At 39.9% G+C, this 17,919-nt stretch overlaps 1 protein-coding gene across 1 annotated transcript in view; it reads right to left on the reverse strand.

The window, feature by feature from the left end:
- LOC148541906 (collagen alpha-1(XIII) chain-like) overlaps positions 1 to 16,373 on the reverse strand; it is a 139,949-nt gene extending 123,576 nt beyond the window's left edge. The window contains exon 1 of the mRNA XM_088476620.1: positions 15,624 to 16,373. Within this exon, the coding sequence (XP_088332746.1) occupies positions 15,624 to 15,932 (309 nt within the window). The 5' untranslated portion in view covers positions 15,933 to 16,373. The remainder of the gene's footprint in view (positions 1 to 15,623) is intronic.
- Between the last annotated feature and the right edge of the window lie 1,546 nt (positions 16,374 to 17,919).

Genomic DNA, 17,919 nt, shown 5'->3' on the forward strand with positions numbered 1-17,919 from the left:
GGAGTGGGGGAAATAGGTATCAGTAGCTCATTCACACATGAAGCTGATAGATACTGATCAGCATTTTTCCCTACTGATTTATTAAACAGGTTTGCATATAATATGTTTTCTTTATACAGTTCTGACAGGGACATTTATATATAGATACCACTACTTACCATATTTACCATGCATGGAATACATGGGTACTACACAAACATAAACCTGGAATGCAGTGACATGCAGTGAGGTCAATGGCTGGGGAGGCACACTTGTATAAAAACACAGTTTTTATATCAAAACTCTGGAGCATTACAGGGAGTATGATAGGGGAGGAAGTATGACAGGGGAGGCTCTGCCTCCCCTGCCTACCCTGACTGCACATCCCTGCCAAATTAGTAATCTATGGCGGCACTGTACAAGCTGGGAGCCAAAAGCTATCCATCCATGACACAAGGATACTAATACAAAAAGCAGGTAAGTAATCTTATTTAGTAATATCTAAGCACACTCACAGGGGTATTCAATATGGGAGCGAAAACACAGTTTTTGCGTTAATATCGCACTTATGACGTCATTATCGCAGGTTTTAGTTTTAAACCGTATTCAATTTCAAAGACTTTTCGCAGGTTTCAAAAGTAAAACGGGGATAACTTTTCACCATTGAATAGGTTTCTAAAAAAAGTGCGTGCAGAATTGGGGTTTAGGGGTGCAGGCATAAAAAAAATAGCCTGCACCCCTGGGAATGACATTTAAAAAAGAACTGCGTCAAAAAAAGTTTTAAAAAAAAATAGGGACACCCCAAAAAATTAATTTAAAAATTGGGGTGACAAAAAAAAAATGGGAAAAAATTGTTTAACAATAGGGAAATAGGTTCAGGGCTATTCTGCAAGTATGCGGCAGATGTTTTCTAGAATAGAATTATAGCGGCAGGTGCACAATTGCAGAATTTTTAAAAACGTACTTTAGGGACTTAAAAATATGCTAGTACCCATTTTCATGTACCCCAAATTTGATGGGACCACTTAAAAAAACGAAAAAAATAACCTAAGTGCTCTTCTGCAACACTTCTTCAATGTCGGGAAAAACACCTGCTGCGGCTATTTAAATAGCCGACTTTCATTTAAAGGCTAAAACGGGGGTACCCATAGCGATCCCCCATGTTTTTACAACTTTAGGGGGTCCTACAATTTTTTTAAGGAAAAATTCGTAACTTTACGCAAATCCAACTTCGCAGGCTCCCGTTTTCGTTAATTTCATATTAAATACGGGGATAAGCGGGTGCGCGCCCGATACTTTAACGCAGGTAAAAGCTCCGATATGAAACGTAAACTTCGACAGCGAAGTTTACGTTTCATATTGAATACCCCTCTCAGACTATTATAGTTTTGGGGGCGGTTGAGGACCAGATCCACAACAGAATATATACTTGCATGGTAAAAAACATAAAGAAAAATGTTAATGTTGCATTTGCTCCAGGAATGATACTTCTGAATGCTTTTCAAGCATCTCCTCCTCACCTAGTAATGAGGCAGAGATGTACTCTTTGTGTCATACATGTATTACTGATGCTGGCAGCAATCCACCATGAGCGTCTAAACAGCAGCATCCTGTCCAGACTGCCAAGCCCTGTACAAATCAACCACATTTCACTGAACATGGCAATCTGACAAGACTTCTCTCCCAATGCCAACAACTATTTAGAGACGTTTTACATTCTGCTTTCCATAAACCTATTATGTAGCACACAAAATGCATACTTTGCACTCTGCATTAGGACCTTGCAATCCATTAAAAAACCTTCATGATTCCTTTTGCTATTGAAATACTTCTCCCACGATGCTCAGCCAACCATGAACTGGATGAACATCATAGGAGTTCTAAATGTACCCTAGCAACACTTCATATGCCAAGGGTGCCTATTCCCTATTTGTTTCATTCAAATAGCTGTGTGCTAATGTCACTTATACTATAGGGGGTGTCTCACTTCCCTCTTGGTACACATAACTGAAAATATACACATCATGAAAACTTTTTGATACATATTTTGTAAGGGACAATAACCTTAAAGTAATTATGACTATTGTTCAGTATTTTAATTCACAAACCTTGACACACTATTATTATTATCCTTTATTTATATGACGCCAAAGTGGGTCCGCAGCTCCTTAAAACATGCATAAAGGAAAAGTATGATCAAAACAACAAAAAAAAGTGGCTTACAGTACAAACCATTGCAGAACAAGGGCATGGATTATAAACATTGCTGCATCAGGAATCATAAGGCCCAAATAAGTAGCGGGACAACCAAACCCAAAGGTTTGGTGCCGTTGTTGGCAGTGGTAATGGTAAGTGAGGGAGGGGAAAGCACAAGAGGGAAGAGCAGGCCAGGCGACATGGGGGTACAATGGGTACACCCGTCCTGGGTTCAGAGGTTCAGATGGGCCCGAAGTTCAGAGGGCCACAAATCAAGACCATGGCACCTAATTGCGAGTTATAAACTGAATGCGCCATCCGCCCATCCGACGTGGCGCAACTAGGCATAAACAAAGCAGGTGGTTGGAGGGGGGGGCCACCCAGAGATATATATATGTAACGGGCCCCAAGATTTCTGTTTTTGGCCCTGGTGAAGAGGGCCCTGCTTGTGAGAGCTAGCTTACAAGCTCTTAAAGGTACTTATAATTCTGGAAGTCCTAGAATGTTCAAAGTGGTTTCCTTGTACACATAACAAAAGCCCAACTAGTTTATTTGTGTGTTTGTTTTCTATTTCATAGTTTAGCTTTCTGTTATATTTCATTACTACTGTATGTGTAAGAAAAATGTTATCTATTTGTAGACCACTAGATAATAAATGCTATAAATGAAAATGATACCAAATAATAATTCCACTCTTGCTATAATTATTGTTTGTTACCTATTGCCTTTGTCTTCTAATGTAAATGATCTTTATTATAAGTTTTGATTTACATTTTACTATTTAATCATTTATATTTACTATACAGTAGTACTTATAGTAATCCAGCACCAACATGTTGGGCAAAAGTAGCAGTTAGCATGTAGAAGTACATAAATCTATATAAAGGCCTGACATTTGCAAAGTTCTGACATATGCGCATGTCAGGGCCTGCAAGACTTACTACAATACACTAATGTGAGTGTCTGTCCGTCTATGTAAGTATCCTTGCGGCTTCCTGCATATGCGTTGCGCCACCCACTGTTTTCCCAGCTATAAACATCATCATTAGTATCAGCAGTTACATCTACCCCAGATGGGTGCAAAAGATTCATCTGAAACAGGGTCTCATCTCTGTCTGCATGCCTCAAACAAGCACAGAGGTTAGGCTACATACCCACGACACATCCACTGACGCTCCTATGAGAGGGGTCTGTTCCATGCTTCTGCATGGAAACTGCCCAGTTACTGCTCAGAAACCCCCTTTTCACTGATGGAGAAAGCGGCTGAGCACAGACCAAACTGTTCAATCTCGTATCCTCATTCAGGGTGAGCATGCATGGCGCGGTGCATGCTCGGTCTATGATTGCTGTCTTCAGACCATGCTCAGCATGCTGATAATTGCAGAATGCATCTGCTTTTGGACTTGAATCTCTTGGACTTGGACTCAGAATCTACAAAATGAATTTTTTTTTTTTAAAAGTCTTCAACCGTATAATGTGACTTTTAGACCTCTAGGAAGCACAGATACAGACAGATCATACATGATTACATTTAAAAAATGGATTTTAAAAGCATGTGTATGTTAATATTTTCTGTGAAAAGTTCTGGTTCCTGAAATACTTACCTTCAGGGGAATACAAGAAAGAGTCAAAGGTCACCAGGAAGTCACCATGTAATTATGCGCAGTTTCCTGTAGGACAATAATTAAATATCAAGCGGGAGTACTGGATTCTACACTGCCTCCTAAGAAAAAGAGGTGCCCATCTATCAAATCCTAAGAGATGCTGATACAATCTTGCTGATGTATGTTTGTCTTTCTTCAGTGACAACTTGTGTCTTAAAAGAGTGAGGTTATGTAAGCATTGTGCTATGTTATGATGGCAGCATACTTTAAGAAAGAAAGCTGCATATTAAAGAATGGGGTCATATTTTATTTATTTACTTTCTTTATTGACAGTTACAGTTATATATATATATATATATATATATATATATATAGCGCACACATACTATGCAGTGCTTTACAGAGAATTTTTCACTCATTCACATCAATCCCTATCCCGGTGGAGCTTATTATCTATAAGGTCTATTTACTAAGCATTGGATGGACCCTTTACCGGCTGCGTTTCAAAAATGACAGCTAGGAACTGATTGGCTAGTACTTTGGAGTACATTAACTACCGTATATACTCGAGTATAAGCCGACCCGAATATAAGCCGAGGTACCTACTTTTACCCCAAAAAACTGGGAAAACTTATTGACTCGAGTATAAGCCTAGTGTGGGAAATGGCAGAAGCTGGTAGTGCCCCCAGTAGTAATTCCCCCTGGTTGTGCCCCCAGTAGTAATCCCTCCTGGTAGTGCCCCCAGTGGTAATCCCCCCTTTCAGTGCCTCCAGTAGTAATCCCCCACTGGTAGTGCCCCCTGTAGTAATCCTCCCCTGGTAGTTCCCCCAGTGGTAATCCCCCCCCTGGTAGTGCCCCCAGTGGTAATCCCCCCTTTTAGTGCCCCCTGTAGTAATCCCCCCCTGTAGTAATCCCCCCCTGGTAGTGCCCCCTGTAGTAATCCCCCCCTGGTAGTTCCCCCAGTGGTAATCCCCCCTTTTAGTGCCCCCTGTAGTAATCACCCCCTGATAATGACCCCTGTAGTAATCGCCCCCTGATAATGCCCCCTGTAGTAATCGCCCCCTGTAGTCCCCGTCCGGTCCGCGCTACACTTGACTCGAGTATAAGCCGAGGGGGTACTTTTTCAGCACCTTTTTTGTGCTGAAAAACTCGGCGTATACTCGAGTATATACGGTAAGCCTTGGATGGAGATAAAGTGGACGTAGATAAAGTACTAGCCAACCAGCTCCTAACTGTCATTTTTCAAACACAGTCTGTAACATGGCAGTTAGAAGCTGATTGGCTGGTACTTTATATCCGTTCACTTTATCTCCATCCAAGGCTTAGTACATACACCCCTACATTCCCTATCACATGGACACACATACACACTAGGGTTATTTATTTATTTTTGGAAGAAGCCAATTCAGCTACCATTATATTTTAGGAGTGTGGGAGAAAACTGGAGCACCCATTAATACTTTTTTTTAATAACGTTAAGACTTGATTGATTCATCAGGACTTAAATTAAGCCAGGTGAAGACAATTCCAGAGTTAAATAAACACTCTGACCCTCCTAACCTCTCAGGATGTTGTGCCTTCTCTCAACAATCAATGGCTTCTCTAAGCAGCTAAATGATGGCTTGAAAATAAAAAATAACTAACTGTTAGAAAACAGGACAAGGATAAATATTACAGCCTGAAGTTTGCTTTGTCAGAAACATCATTATGGAATTGAAGATAAGGACTGTGGAAACCAAGCCAGAGATAAATATGTGACAGAACTGCTCATAAACTTGTCAGGTATGCAAAGCAGAATCCATATATTACTGCAGAAAGGGTTGGCTGACACTGGAGTTGTGATCCACAGGTTCACTAAACAGCATTGTGTACACATAATACAGTTTACATAGAACAGTTGTCTGGGAAAAAAACCTTTCCTAGAATGTAATCATAAAAGTAAAAATTTGAAGTTTGCACAACAATTCTCAGAGACAATATATTGAGAGTATTTATCACAGCTTGGAGAGAGATACAATTGTGATAGAAAAAGTACCAACCAATCAGTTCCTAACTGTAATTTTTCAAACACAGCCTGTAAAATGTAAGTTAGAAGCTGATTGGTTGGAACTTTATCGCTCACAATTTTATCTCTCTCCAAACATTGATAAATACCCCATAGTGCTGTGTACTGATGAAAGAAACATTATTACTTTTTTGGCTACAATAATACCACTTTTCCACCAAAAACCCGGTTCCGAACTGGGTTTTCAGACATGGTTCCAACCCAGGTTAGACCCAGTACAGACACCGTTTACACAGCACCATCGATTTGGATTATTCTCAGGTCAGCCCCATTCACACTGAACCTGGGTCTGCCCTGCTAGACTTGTGAGGTAAAAAAAAGTGGGAGGTGACTGCTCCACAACCACCAATCAGCTAATTTTAGGCATGACCCAGGTCGGATAACCCGGGTTGCACCATTTACACTGCACCATTACCCAGGTCCATCCTGGGTCCGACCCTGGTAGCCTGGGTTGGATTGCCGGGTCACTTGACCCGGGTTGTTTTTCAGGGACCCTTTTACACTGAGCTGTGACCCGGGTAGACCCAGCAAAAACTCAAGGTTTTTGCTCTGGTGTAAAAGGGGTATAACAAACAAGACAGTTGAAGTATTTGAAGATCAGAACTTCTTGCTGACCATAACGCATGGTGGTGGTGGTGGCCTTATAATGCTGTAGGTTTAAGGACATCAAGTGACACAAAAACATGGTTGAGATGCAACTAAATATCAGTAAATCTTAGAAGGTAATGTCAGTGAATACAGTGAGACAGTGAATGCAAGTATGAACATGATTGGGTATGATTGCAATTGGTTCCATAGCGTAATAACTAGTAAATGTACGTATCAGTGGGCATGAGGCCTTAAGCAAGAATACGCAGACTGTCAACAAGCTAGAGTCCTTTGCCCTCCCCACTCCCCCTCTTGATGCCCCTATGCACGATCTTTTGCACAATACTAGTAACTGTGCATTACAATTAATATGCCATGCTGAAATACACATTTAAGTTTCTGCAACAAGAAGTATTAGTGTACCAAATGGGTTGAAAAAGGGTGATTAAACCCGAAACGTTGGATTTTCTCTGCTGTGTGTGCCTGAATTAAAGAATATTGTAGTCCCAGGAGTGCCTCCCGTTCTGCATATTTGTACTTGTTACTTGGGGAGTTGGCACCTGGGCAAGCTATCTCTATATTGGGAGTGCCGGTCAATGGATCTATAATTCTGTATATATATATATGTATATATATATATATATATATATATATATAATTTTGTAGATAAAACCCTAGTCATGGTTCCATTCTCCAAAACAGCTCTAGATCTTCTTATAAAAGCTGTGCCAATTTGGTATAATTACATAATGATATCTTTAATGTGCAGATTAAAGGGTTCTGAATATCTTTACACACCAGCCTAATATAACTATGGCTTCAGGGCACAGCAACTGATGCTGAGTGGTAAGACGATGCGCTGCTGCCCAACTGCCAAAAAAGTGTGGGTTACTGGTTTTTGAATGAAAGCTTTTTAATTGAAATTGACAAATACAGATGCAATTGATTGAGGCAATTAAAATATTAGTGTAAAATAATAATAGTAAAACAAGAATACAAAAAAACTGGAAAAATCTTATATGAAAATGTTATGTGAAAAAAGCAACATAAGCCAGTCCAACAAAGAACACTAATGTAATGTCTATGGACCTGATTCAGCTTAGGCCCATATTCAATTAGAGGTGAAAAGCCGCAATCAGCGAAAAGTTTTCGCCTATGCGTGGTTTTCATTTATTTCCGTAGCATTGCCCTATTCAATTCCAAAAGTTCTCGCCTATGCGCGGTTTTCGTTTGTTTCCATAGTTTCACCCTATTCAATTCCAAAAGTTTTCACCTAGGCGAAAACTACATAGGCAAAAATAGGCGACAAAGTATCTCCACACAAAGGCAGGAGAAAAGAAGTACAAAATCCAGATTTTGGGGCAAAAATGTGGGGACAGTTCAGAACCCTTTGGGTCCCCCTTCCCCATATGACTAAAAATTATCTTAATTCACCCCCCCCAAAACATTCATTTTTGGGGCGAAAATGTAAAAAGTGGAAAATTAGTCTAAACTACTGGGATAGGTATTTTGGGGTGCTGCATGGATGGGACAGGTGTTTTTAGGATTTTTTTCTAAAGTTTTTTAAAACGCACTTTATTAACTCCAAAATATAACAGTACCCATTTAAATGTACCCCAAATTAACTACAGCAATTATTTTCCACAAAGAATTTGTTTTATATCCTTTTTTCACACTAATGCAAAAGTGCATATAACAGCCCTTTGACCCAATTTAGGAACTCAATACAGCTATTAACACACTTCTATATTGATTACCAGGGTCACTTTAGCTTTTTTTGTGGGGTACAGACTGATTTCCACAAAATGAGAAATCCTTTTCGCTAGTTTCGCCATTTACAGTATTCGCACGTCCTCATTTTCGCCTAATTTGCAACTGAATAGGGTGAAAAGCGGGAGCGTGCAAAGTGAAAGTATGCGATAACTTCGCCTCAAAACAGGCGAATGAGGCGAAATCATTGCTGATCGCGGCTTTTCGCCGCTAATTGAATAGGGCCTTGGATGGAATTGCGAAGCTGCATGCAAGCAGATGTGCAATTCTGTCCTTGCAATTATGGCAATGCAGCAGGAGGCATCACATCTCCTGCATGCATTACTTATCTAAGCTTTGTTGTACAATGCAACATCGGATAATCTGCGAGAACATCGGCTGGCTAAGTGACCATGGGGTCACGTAAGCAGGCCACCGCAGATGAGAGAAAGAGGCCAGGAAATCTCCTTCAGCCGACAGAGATCATGACCCCTTTCCTCCCTCCCAACGGCGGCAACACGCCTCTGTTTCGGAGGCTGTCGTCACCAACTCCTGCCCACAAACGGCAGCAGACTGTCAATCAATGACGGTCTGCTACCGCTCTGTGTGCAGGCACACATGACCCGTACTGCACATGCACAGTGCCGGTCAGGCGACTGCGCAGATTTCTGAACATCTGGAATCTGTGTTCAGCTCTAGCGTGCACTGCTGCATCAGGCCCTTATTCCACTAACAGATTTAATAAAGATAAAAAAAACCTAAAAATATCATCCTGTTATTTCACATTAGGAAACACAACAAATACATTTCTTGCCCTTTATGTTCTTTGTTAAGAAGTACACATAAAGAGACACAATTAGTGTTACTGAGACAATAAGGGTGCATCAAGCCCTGTAAAAAACAGAAGTTGTATCATATCTGCAATCAGTGTTCAATCTACAAGAAAACACTGAGTGATTGTGAGTCACATTGATGTAGTCAATTACCACACAAATAGTGCTGTGACACCTGTCAGCAACACTACACCAATGCAGACCGGAAAAGAGACCTCCTCAGCAGACACTTGCTCAGACACATTCTTCACCTTAACATTTGCTGCAATTGTTGAAGAAAGTCACACATTTTTAGTTTTTATTCTTGTTTGCTTTAAGTGCAGATATAATGTAATGTCCTCATTTGTATGTCACATTTATATGACAGACAAGAACTGTTTGTTTTCATCCTTCTCCAGGAGGATCATGGGAGCAGAAGCAACTGCGGGGTTAATATAACCCACACCACAGTGCTAAAATGTTACTATTAGGTGGAGTTAGAATAGACGGGAATTCCATTTTGCATGGAGATCCTCTTTAAAGATCAAAGTTAAAAGTGAACTAACAAAATTACAGGTATGAATACTGGTGTCTTTAAAGAGTTGCCTGTGATAGGACGGTACTCAGAGTTATGTAGTGTTGATCTATCTTACTTGTGGCTACTTGCAGTGTATGAGTGTGCCTTCTGTTATATTTGTGTCCCCAACTGAATGTCGGTCGCTAACCAGCTATCTCATTCACACATATAATGTACTGCATTTGTAAGGACAACCATAAGTATAGAAACAGTTTTTTTTTGCCAAAGTGATACATAAATAATAAAAACAGCACTTGTCAAAGAGATTTTTATAATATAGAAAAATGCTGAGGTTGCAGTGATCAGTAGCTAACAGCCCATCCATATTTAAGCTACTATGGGGTCTATTTACTAAGCCTTGGATGGAGATAAAGTTGACGTAGATAAAGTACCAACCAACCAGCTCATAACTGTCAGTTTTCAAACACAGCCAGTGACATGGCATTTGGGAGCTGATTGGCTGGTACTTTATTTGCGTTCACTTTATCTCCATCCAAGGATTAGTAAATAGACCCGTATATCAGTACTAGATGCCGAAATACACTACCTCTATCCTGTTAGCCATGAACACAATCACACTTTAACAGGCTTAAGGGTCTATTTACTAAGCCTTGGATGGAGATAAAGTGAACAGAGATAAAGTAACTGCCATGTCAGATGACAGTTAGAAGCTGATTGGCTGGTACTTTATCTCCATCCAAGGCTTAGTAAATAGGCACCCTATTTTTGTACAACAAAACATGTTGGCAAACAGTTATTGAATTGTAAATCTAACGATTCAATTGTATTTTGAAAACTGACAAAATTTTATTCTACTTATTGGTTCCAAAATGTCTTACTTTTGTATCTATTTACTGTTTACCTGCTTTTTCCCATTTTGTATGCTGGGTGCATAGAATAGCCAGGCAAACAGCCATATTGTCCAATAGGCCTGTAATTACTACATATGGCCTTAAGTTATCGGTATGCTAGCAATAACTGACTGAAATTGATTGAATTATTTTCAATATACTTGAAAATATAAGTTGGCAGATGTCCATGGTGTGTGGTAAAATTGGCTGAATGATTAACAGGCCCCAGAATGGCGGATCTATCCAATATGGTCACTAAAGCTGGGTACACACTTGAAAGACATGATGATCTAATCACAGCCCAATATGATACAATGATATAACGTGTCTGCATACACACTACATGATTCGCAATACGACACAATATATCGCACTGCTTCGTATATCACATTGTCCCATCTGACTTGCAGCACATCAGATGGGACAATGTCATAAATGATTTGTGTAACTGACAGATTGAGTTAACACTAAACGATGATCGTGCAGAGTGGTCGCATATACCATGATTGTGCGACATATCGTATAGTATGTACCCAGCTCAACTTGTGTTGTTGAACTGGAGAAACTGCTTTACTGAGCAGCAGTATTGGCTCGTCAGTGGCTAGTTTTAGTTTTAGTTTATTTATAACACAACTCACAGAAAGCTAGATCCTGGATTCACATCCTCTTCTCATTTAGGGGTCCATTCATCATCACTTAATTTCTACAAAAGCCGGTGAGAATTAAAATTTTCACCTACTTTTGTAGAATGAAGGATTCACTATAAAGGTAATGCAGGTAATATCACTGATATCTCCTGCTTCACTTTCAGCCCCGATCTGTTCCACTGTCCCCATACACTAGTATGGGGACCTAAATTCATCAAGCTCTGACAATACATTACTTTCAGAGTTTGACAGATGACGTTTGCTTCCACACCACCGCTTCTGGAAGGAGTCCCGGGTTGCAAAGAGGAATCCTTTCGGATCCCTCCGTCCCTGTCCAGCTCCATACACCTGGCGCCAGGGCTTTGTGTGCATGCGCACTATCACTGCAAAGTCAGACTCGGCAGTGCTACGTTTCACTGCTCTGAAAGGAGCAGGGGATCGCGGAGACAGATAATTTTCTAATCAGCTGTCTCCGTGTGTCTCCGCGCTGGAGCAATGCAGCACGTTGGATACTTAATTATCGACGGCCACCCAGACCCGGATAATTAACGTAATGAATGGACCCCTTAAACTCATGTTGCCATGTGTTTAGGTTTTCCTGATCAGCTAGTAATTATCAAATGTGTTATTAAACATGGGACATGAGGGATACTTCAGAAAAGTACTGAGAAACTAGACAAATCCTTATTTGGTGTTAAAAAGGCACTAAGCTTGAAATGATAGATTATGTTCACAGAGAAGTCCAAAATTTTAAACAGCAGGTGAAATGGATGTAAATTTTCATCCATGCAGTACAGATGCTTTAATCCTATTCATCATATGCCAGGACACCGGACACCAACCAGTATTAAAAATACAACATATATAACGCAAGCTTGGTGCTATACTTTACAGACATAAACAAACAATGTATTACTTATTTATACCATAGAACTAGTCACAACAGAATACAAGCTAAAGAAAGAACATGCAATATTCTTAAAAGCTATTATGGACTCTACTGATAAGCTATACATACATACATGTAGTCTGAAGAAAATCATCATGTGAAAATGAATGGATAGCATATTATACTATATGTTTATGTCAATAAAAGAGGATGTTCAGTGCAATTATTTTCAGAAACAAATATATGCATCCAGCAAAATGTTTCAATAAGAAATTGACTAAATAATGTATAACTGCTTTATATATAGTTATGTTACGAAGATTCAAATTCCAGGCTGATTTATCTTGCACAATAAGAACATACACCTATGCAGACTTATTCTAATTCATAATGCTAGCATGAACCCTAATGCCGGGTATCCACTACCCGACTGTGTACAGACTGAACGATAACAATATCGTTATCATTCAGATGTTTACTAACTGCATAATGCCCACACTGAACGATATATCATTCAGTGCAGGCACCCACCCTCATCCCCGAACATGGCCAACCTGACAATATCGTCAGGTTGACCAGCATGTTCGGGCGATGAGTGATGTCGGCAACGACCAGCGTGAACGCGCATCGCTGGTCGTTGACGACATTTTGCTGCCCGATCTGTGCACGATTAATGGACGACTGAATGATAACGATATCGTTATCATTCAGTCGTCCATTAATATCACGTAGTGGATATGCGCCTTAAGACACTTCACTAGAAACCCTTGTCATATACCAGAACATTTCTCAGAATCCAGCAGGGCACTCTTTGTGGGTAATATGTAAAGTATGTTAAATTTAGGTAGCAATGTTGGTCAGTGCAACATGTGAGGTGTCTTGGACAATTTTTAGAGAAGCCAACAAATTGTAGTTAAGAACACGTATGGCAATCATGACTATTTTGCATGCTTGGTCCTAATTAGGTATAATTAAAAACAAATATGGCAAGATTTTTGTATTATTGTTACTTTAAGGTGTGTTTAAGAATGGAATTCAATAGCAAGTCTGCACAGTGAGAACATTCTCCAGAAATGTGTCCTTTTTTTATAAGCAAACTGTATTGTTATATCAAATAATTACATAACATTTTATATTAGCTGTTACTGTTGGAAACCCTTTTGGGATAATGGTAACGAAGTCCCCGTATTGGGAAATGAAGTTATATTTCCAGCAATGAAACAGCTCAGAGAGCGGAAATCTTTAACAGGTTGGAAGTTATGTGAAATACAGCGGATTAGGAAACAGACTCTATAGGATATGCCAGTCCCCATGGCCCATCATCATCCAGGGAGCACTTAAACTCTCTACTACTCCAGACATTGCTATTTCTGAGAGCTGAAAATAACTTCAAAAGAAGTACAGACAAGAGGTCACCATCCCTATCATTTCAACTTAAAGGTGGAAGGCTCATTGCTGTTACATCCCTTTAAGCACCTTATGCTCCAGTTGGGCAGGGACTGATGCAAATTACATATATTCTTTGTAAAGCACTACGTAAAATGGTGGTGACACTGTATATAAATAAATGATAATAATAATAAGATATATATATATATTTTTTGTACAATACGCTTTGGAATAAAGCATAACTTAGCAATTGTATTTGTATTGTCCAAGGTGTGACTGTCCCATGCTTCCAGGTATCTTGTCACTTGGGAGCCTAATTACTATGTTAATTAACGGGGCCGGGCAGCCCCCGACAATTACCGTTTTTTCTCGCTGAGAGCGCCAGAGTAATTCATCATTGCGACGATTTGGAGAGAGAGCAGATCCGAAAATCAGCTGTCTCCACGAATCCTTTCTGACTCGGCAGTGCTAGTGCGTCTGCACGAACTAGGGTTTACGCAGGAGCATAAAGACCCGGTATCTGGCGGAAGGAGCCGGCAGCGGCAGAGGGATTCTAATGGATTCCTCTTCGCAAATCAGGACTCCTTCCTATAGGGTGCGGGCACAAACACCAACTGAAGATGGCAAATGTTCCCGCACTCAAGCTCCGAAAATATTATATTTTCAGAGCTTGGAGAATTTAGGACCCCATGCTAACCCCTAGAATATAGAGATAGCAGGCAAGATCGGGGCTGAAAGGTAAGCAGGAGATATCAGTGATATCTCCTGCATTACCTTTATGATGAATACCAGATCCTTAAGTTATATAAAAGTACTGTAGGTGAAAATTTTATTTTTCACCTGCTTTTGTATAAATTAAATGATGATGAATAGACTCCGTGGTCAGTTACACTGCACTGGTATTGGGATTTATACAATAATGCATGCTGGATCAAAGTATGTACAGTATAAAATAATACAATGAGTGATTTGTTACATCAATGACATGTATAACTATATGAAGCAGACAGGTGACAACTGTACACATCTTAGCATTCAAATTTGTTGCATAACATTCATTATGTTGTTAAACTTTTGTTTCCTCAAATAAGAACTTCAGTGGTTGTTATGTAAGCAATTTTTCATTGTTTACCATTCTATGGTCTGCAGAATATCATTATTCCTTATACTTTAAAACAGAGGTACTTTAAGCGTTTACAAAGTGTAATCACCTTTGTTGCTTTTGTTTATTAAACAAATCACTTACAGATATATCTATAATTTTAGCAAACCAAGGATTTATTACTTGTACACCGACATACTATGGCCAATGATTTGCAGGTTCAGTACAGAACCACAGGAAAGTACCTAATAACAGGATGATTATAAATGTACTTTTCTTTCTTCATTCTACAGGTAGCTACAAAAATGTATCTGTACAACAGTGAGACAGGAACTCTCAGTCCCATTTAAAGACTGTGTCAAACTGTTGGCAAGTACCTGTTGAAGACAGGGATGCTGCTAATATACATAACATATACAAAACCAGTAACCGACATGGCTTTAACCCTACTTGACAATGTCTAATGCTGGGCATACACTATACAATTATCTGTCAGATATCCGTCCAATCTGGTTGGTTGGAATGAAAATCTGGTAATGTATGGGAGCCAATGACAGTCGACTATTTGCTCACAGTTTTTTGTCCGTTTTCCAGTGTTTAAAACCATATGATGGACTGTCATTTGCTCCCATACATTACCAGGTTTTCATTCCAACCAGCCAGATTGGACGGATAATTGTATAGTGTATGCCCAGCGTTTAAATCAATGGTAAAGCCACATGTATTAAAAGGTACAATGTCATTTTCATATATTAGTATTACAATCGGAAACATTATTTAAAATGCTAAACTTTTAACCAGCATTAATGTACATTTTACTCTGGATAAAATAGGCTGCTCGTGCGATACAAGCTCTCAAGAGCTTGCAATCTAATGTCACTTTAACTGGTGTATTTTGCATGTTTCATTCTAACAACTTATTTTTTTAAATGATCATTTTTGTTTAACTTAATTTTGTTGTTCCCAGTTATGTGTTGTGTTTTATCATAAACAGGTACAGTATATACTGTGTACACGACAGGGAAATTAAGAATGTGAGGAAAAGAAACTGTTTTCAAAGAATCCAAAAGAAAGTGTTTAGCCAGCAGCAGGTGGTGTGAAATGTGTAGGAATTTGTGTTTTTCATTCAATATTTGAGTACAGTAGAAAGGTGCAAAAAGTAAATATGTACAGACCTCTTCCAGCAGTTGGTCAACTCTTCCCAAAATAGCTGTCTCCATTTGGTCTGCAGAGACCAAGGCAGATAACTGAGTGTATCGCTGCTTCTCTAAATCAGAAACCCTGGACTGCAGGTCAGAAGTTCTACCGAAAACCAGCAGGCTGAGAACCAGAGAAAAGACTGATACCACTGCAAACCCACATCCCAAGAGTGCAGGGAACCAGCTGCACTTCCTACAGTCCTCTATCCTACAGGGGATGGCTTTACAACTCCTAGGGAATACGTTGTTGCTAGCAGCATCCCTCCACACCTCCTTTCCCTCCATGCTGTCCAGGGGAGCAATAAATAAATAAATAAAATAAATAATCCACAATCTTAATCCAAGAAGCAAAATCCAGAATTGAGGATCAAACCGAGGTGGATCCAATAGCAGCTATCCGGTGTATGACAAGAGGGTGCAGGAATGAAGAAGCTGCCAGTCACAAATAAATAGATCTCTGCAGCTTTTATAGCCTAGATCCAGCTTCATAAAAAAAATTATATATGTATATTTATATACAAGAAGAGAATAAAAAGTTTTGGGAAAGTTCTGTCCTGTTGCTGTGTTGTTTTGCAGTTTATTCTCTTTTCTTGGTGAACTTCAGTGACTTGTGAGAGTTGTAAAGAAGTCACACACAAAAGTCCCCATTAGGAAGGTGTAATTCTCAACTGGTTGCTGCGGCTGATCTTCTCTCCTGTGTAACATGACACACACTGACTGCTCTCTCTCTCCCTCTCCTTCTGAACTGCAGGGATCAGATGAGCCAGCTGGATTCCCCCCCTCAGTGTAACCTCCTCCACTCCTCCTTGCACACTCTAGTCTGATTTATTTATTTATGCAAAGTGCCTGGGAGGGCTCCCACCATGGGACATCCTATCCCACCTCCCCTCTAAATCCCCGCAGCACCTCTCATCAGCTAGCTTCCAGCTTTGAAGTGATACCCACTGCAGATATATATAGGAGAGAGCAGGAAGAGTTTGTAAATCCAGAACTTTTTCTAATTCCACTCCTGGAGATAAATAATTTCATAACAAAATTGAAATAATAAAGCAAAAATTTGATACTTTTTGGTATGATCATTTACTATACTACTAACACACTACACTGTTTATTCAGCATAAATTGCATTTATAAAAGAGATCACTTGTTGAAAGTCTCCAAGAAGCATTACAGATAACCTGAAGTTGTTAGCAAATTTATATATAATTTTACAACAACATGTAAGGAAGAATAACTAGGACTCATTACTATCCCCTGTGCTGGGTACATGTGAAATCTACCTCACTTTAAGATGCACGTAGGATAGCGGTACGAAAGATTCTGCATAAAATGTATTTTACTAAAACAGACCTCCTACTGTGTGCGAGATTGGGTCTCTGCTGGAAATAACTTACAATTCAGAGAAAACTGATGGTATTGTGTGATAGCTGATGGTATTGTGTGATAGCTGATGGTACTGTGAGACAATCGATGGCATTTTAAGGCTCTTTTTCAGCTCTTAACAATGACCATTATTCATTTCTAAAAACATTGGGCCTGATTCAGAGCCGTTCGCTATTTGTGGTCGTTCGTTCAAAAACAAGGGGTGGCTATTCAAATGATCCGTTCGCAAATTGCAGTCTGTTCCCACCTCTAAGTCTGAACGAGCGAGCAAAACATACGCTCGTTTTTTTGATAAAAACGCCCCCTGGCCGCACGCACCATACGTCATGTCCGCTATTTATTAGATTAATCGAGTACATCGTACAGCGTATGAACTGCTCGCTATTCTTGTGGTTGGTGTTTTCAACCGCTATTTTGCGAGCAGTTCTGAGTTAAAAAAAACCAAGTGACGTGGTCAATGACGCTGCTGTATTAATTATGCACTCCCTTAAAACGCCCGTTTTGACCTTTAAGCACGCCTGCGTTCGGATCTCCACTCCCCGTTTTCAAGCACCTTCCCCTGTTACCACCCACATATGCCTCATTCTGTCACTCAAAATAGCAGGCCCTCGCTATATTGCGTACCAACGATTTTCGGCCGCACTGACTGGTTCGCGCATGCGTACTAAAAACCGTACGCATGCGCAGATGTGCGAACATCGCTCGGAACGAGCGTACTGCCGCTAGCGAGTGGCTCTGAATGAGGGCCATTGTCAGAGATTAATCTGCTGCATCAAACATGGATAGCACAGTGCCAGCAGTTGAGATAATATTTGTTTGCCTTGAAATTCCAGAAGTACTGCAGCATTAAGTGCAGTATTACACAAGTGGGAATTGGTGCATATTTATA

This window comes from Taudactylus pleione, unplaced genomic scaffold (genome assembly GCF_031769625.1).
Source record: "Taudactylus pleione unplaced genomic scaffold, aTauple2 ptg000016l, whole genome shotgun sequence".
Classification (NCBI taxonomy): domain Eukaryota; kingdom Metazoa; phylum Chordata; class Amphibia; order Anura; family Myobatrachidae; genus Taudactylus; species Taudactylus pleione.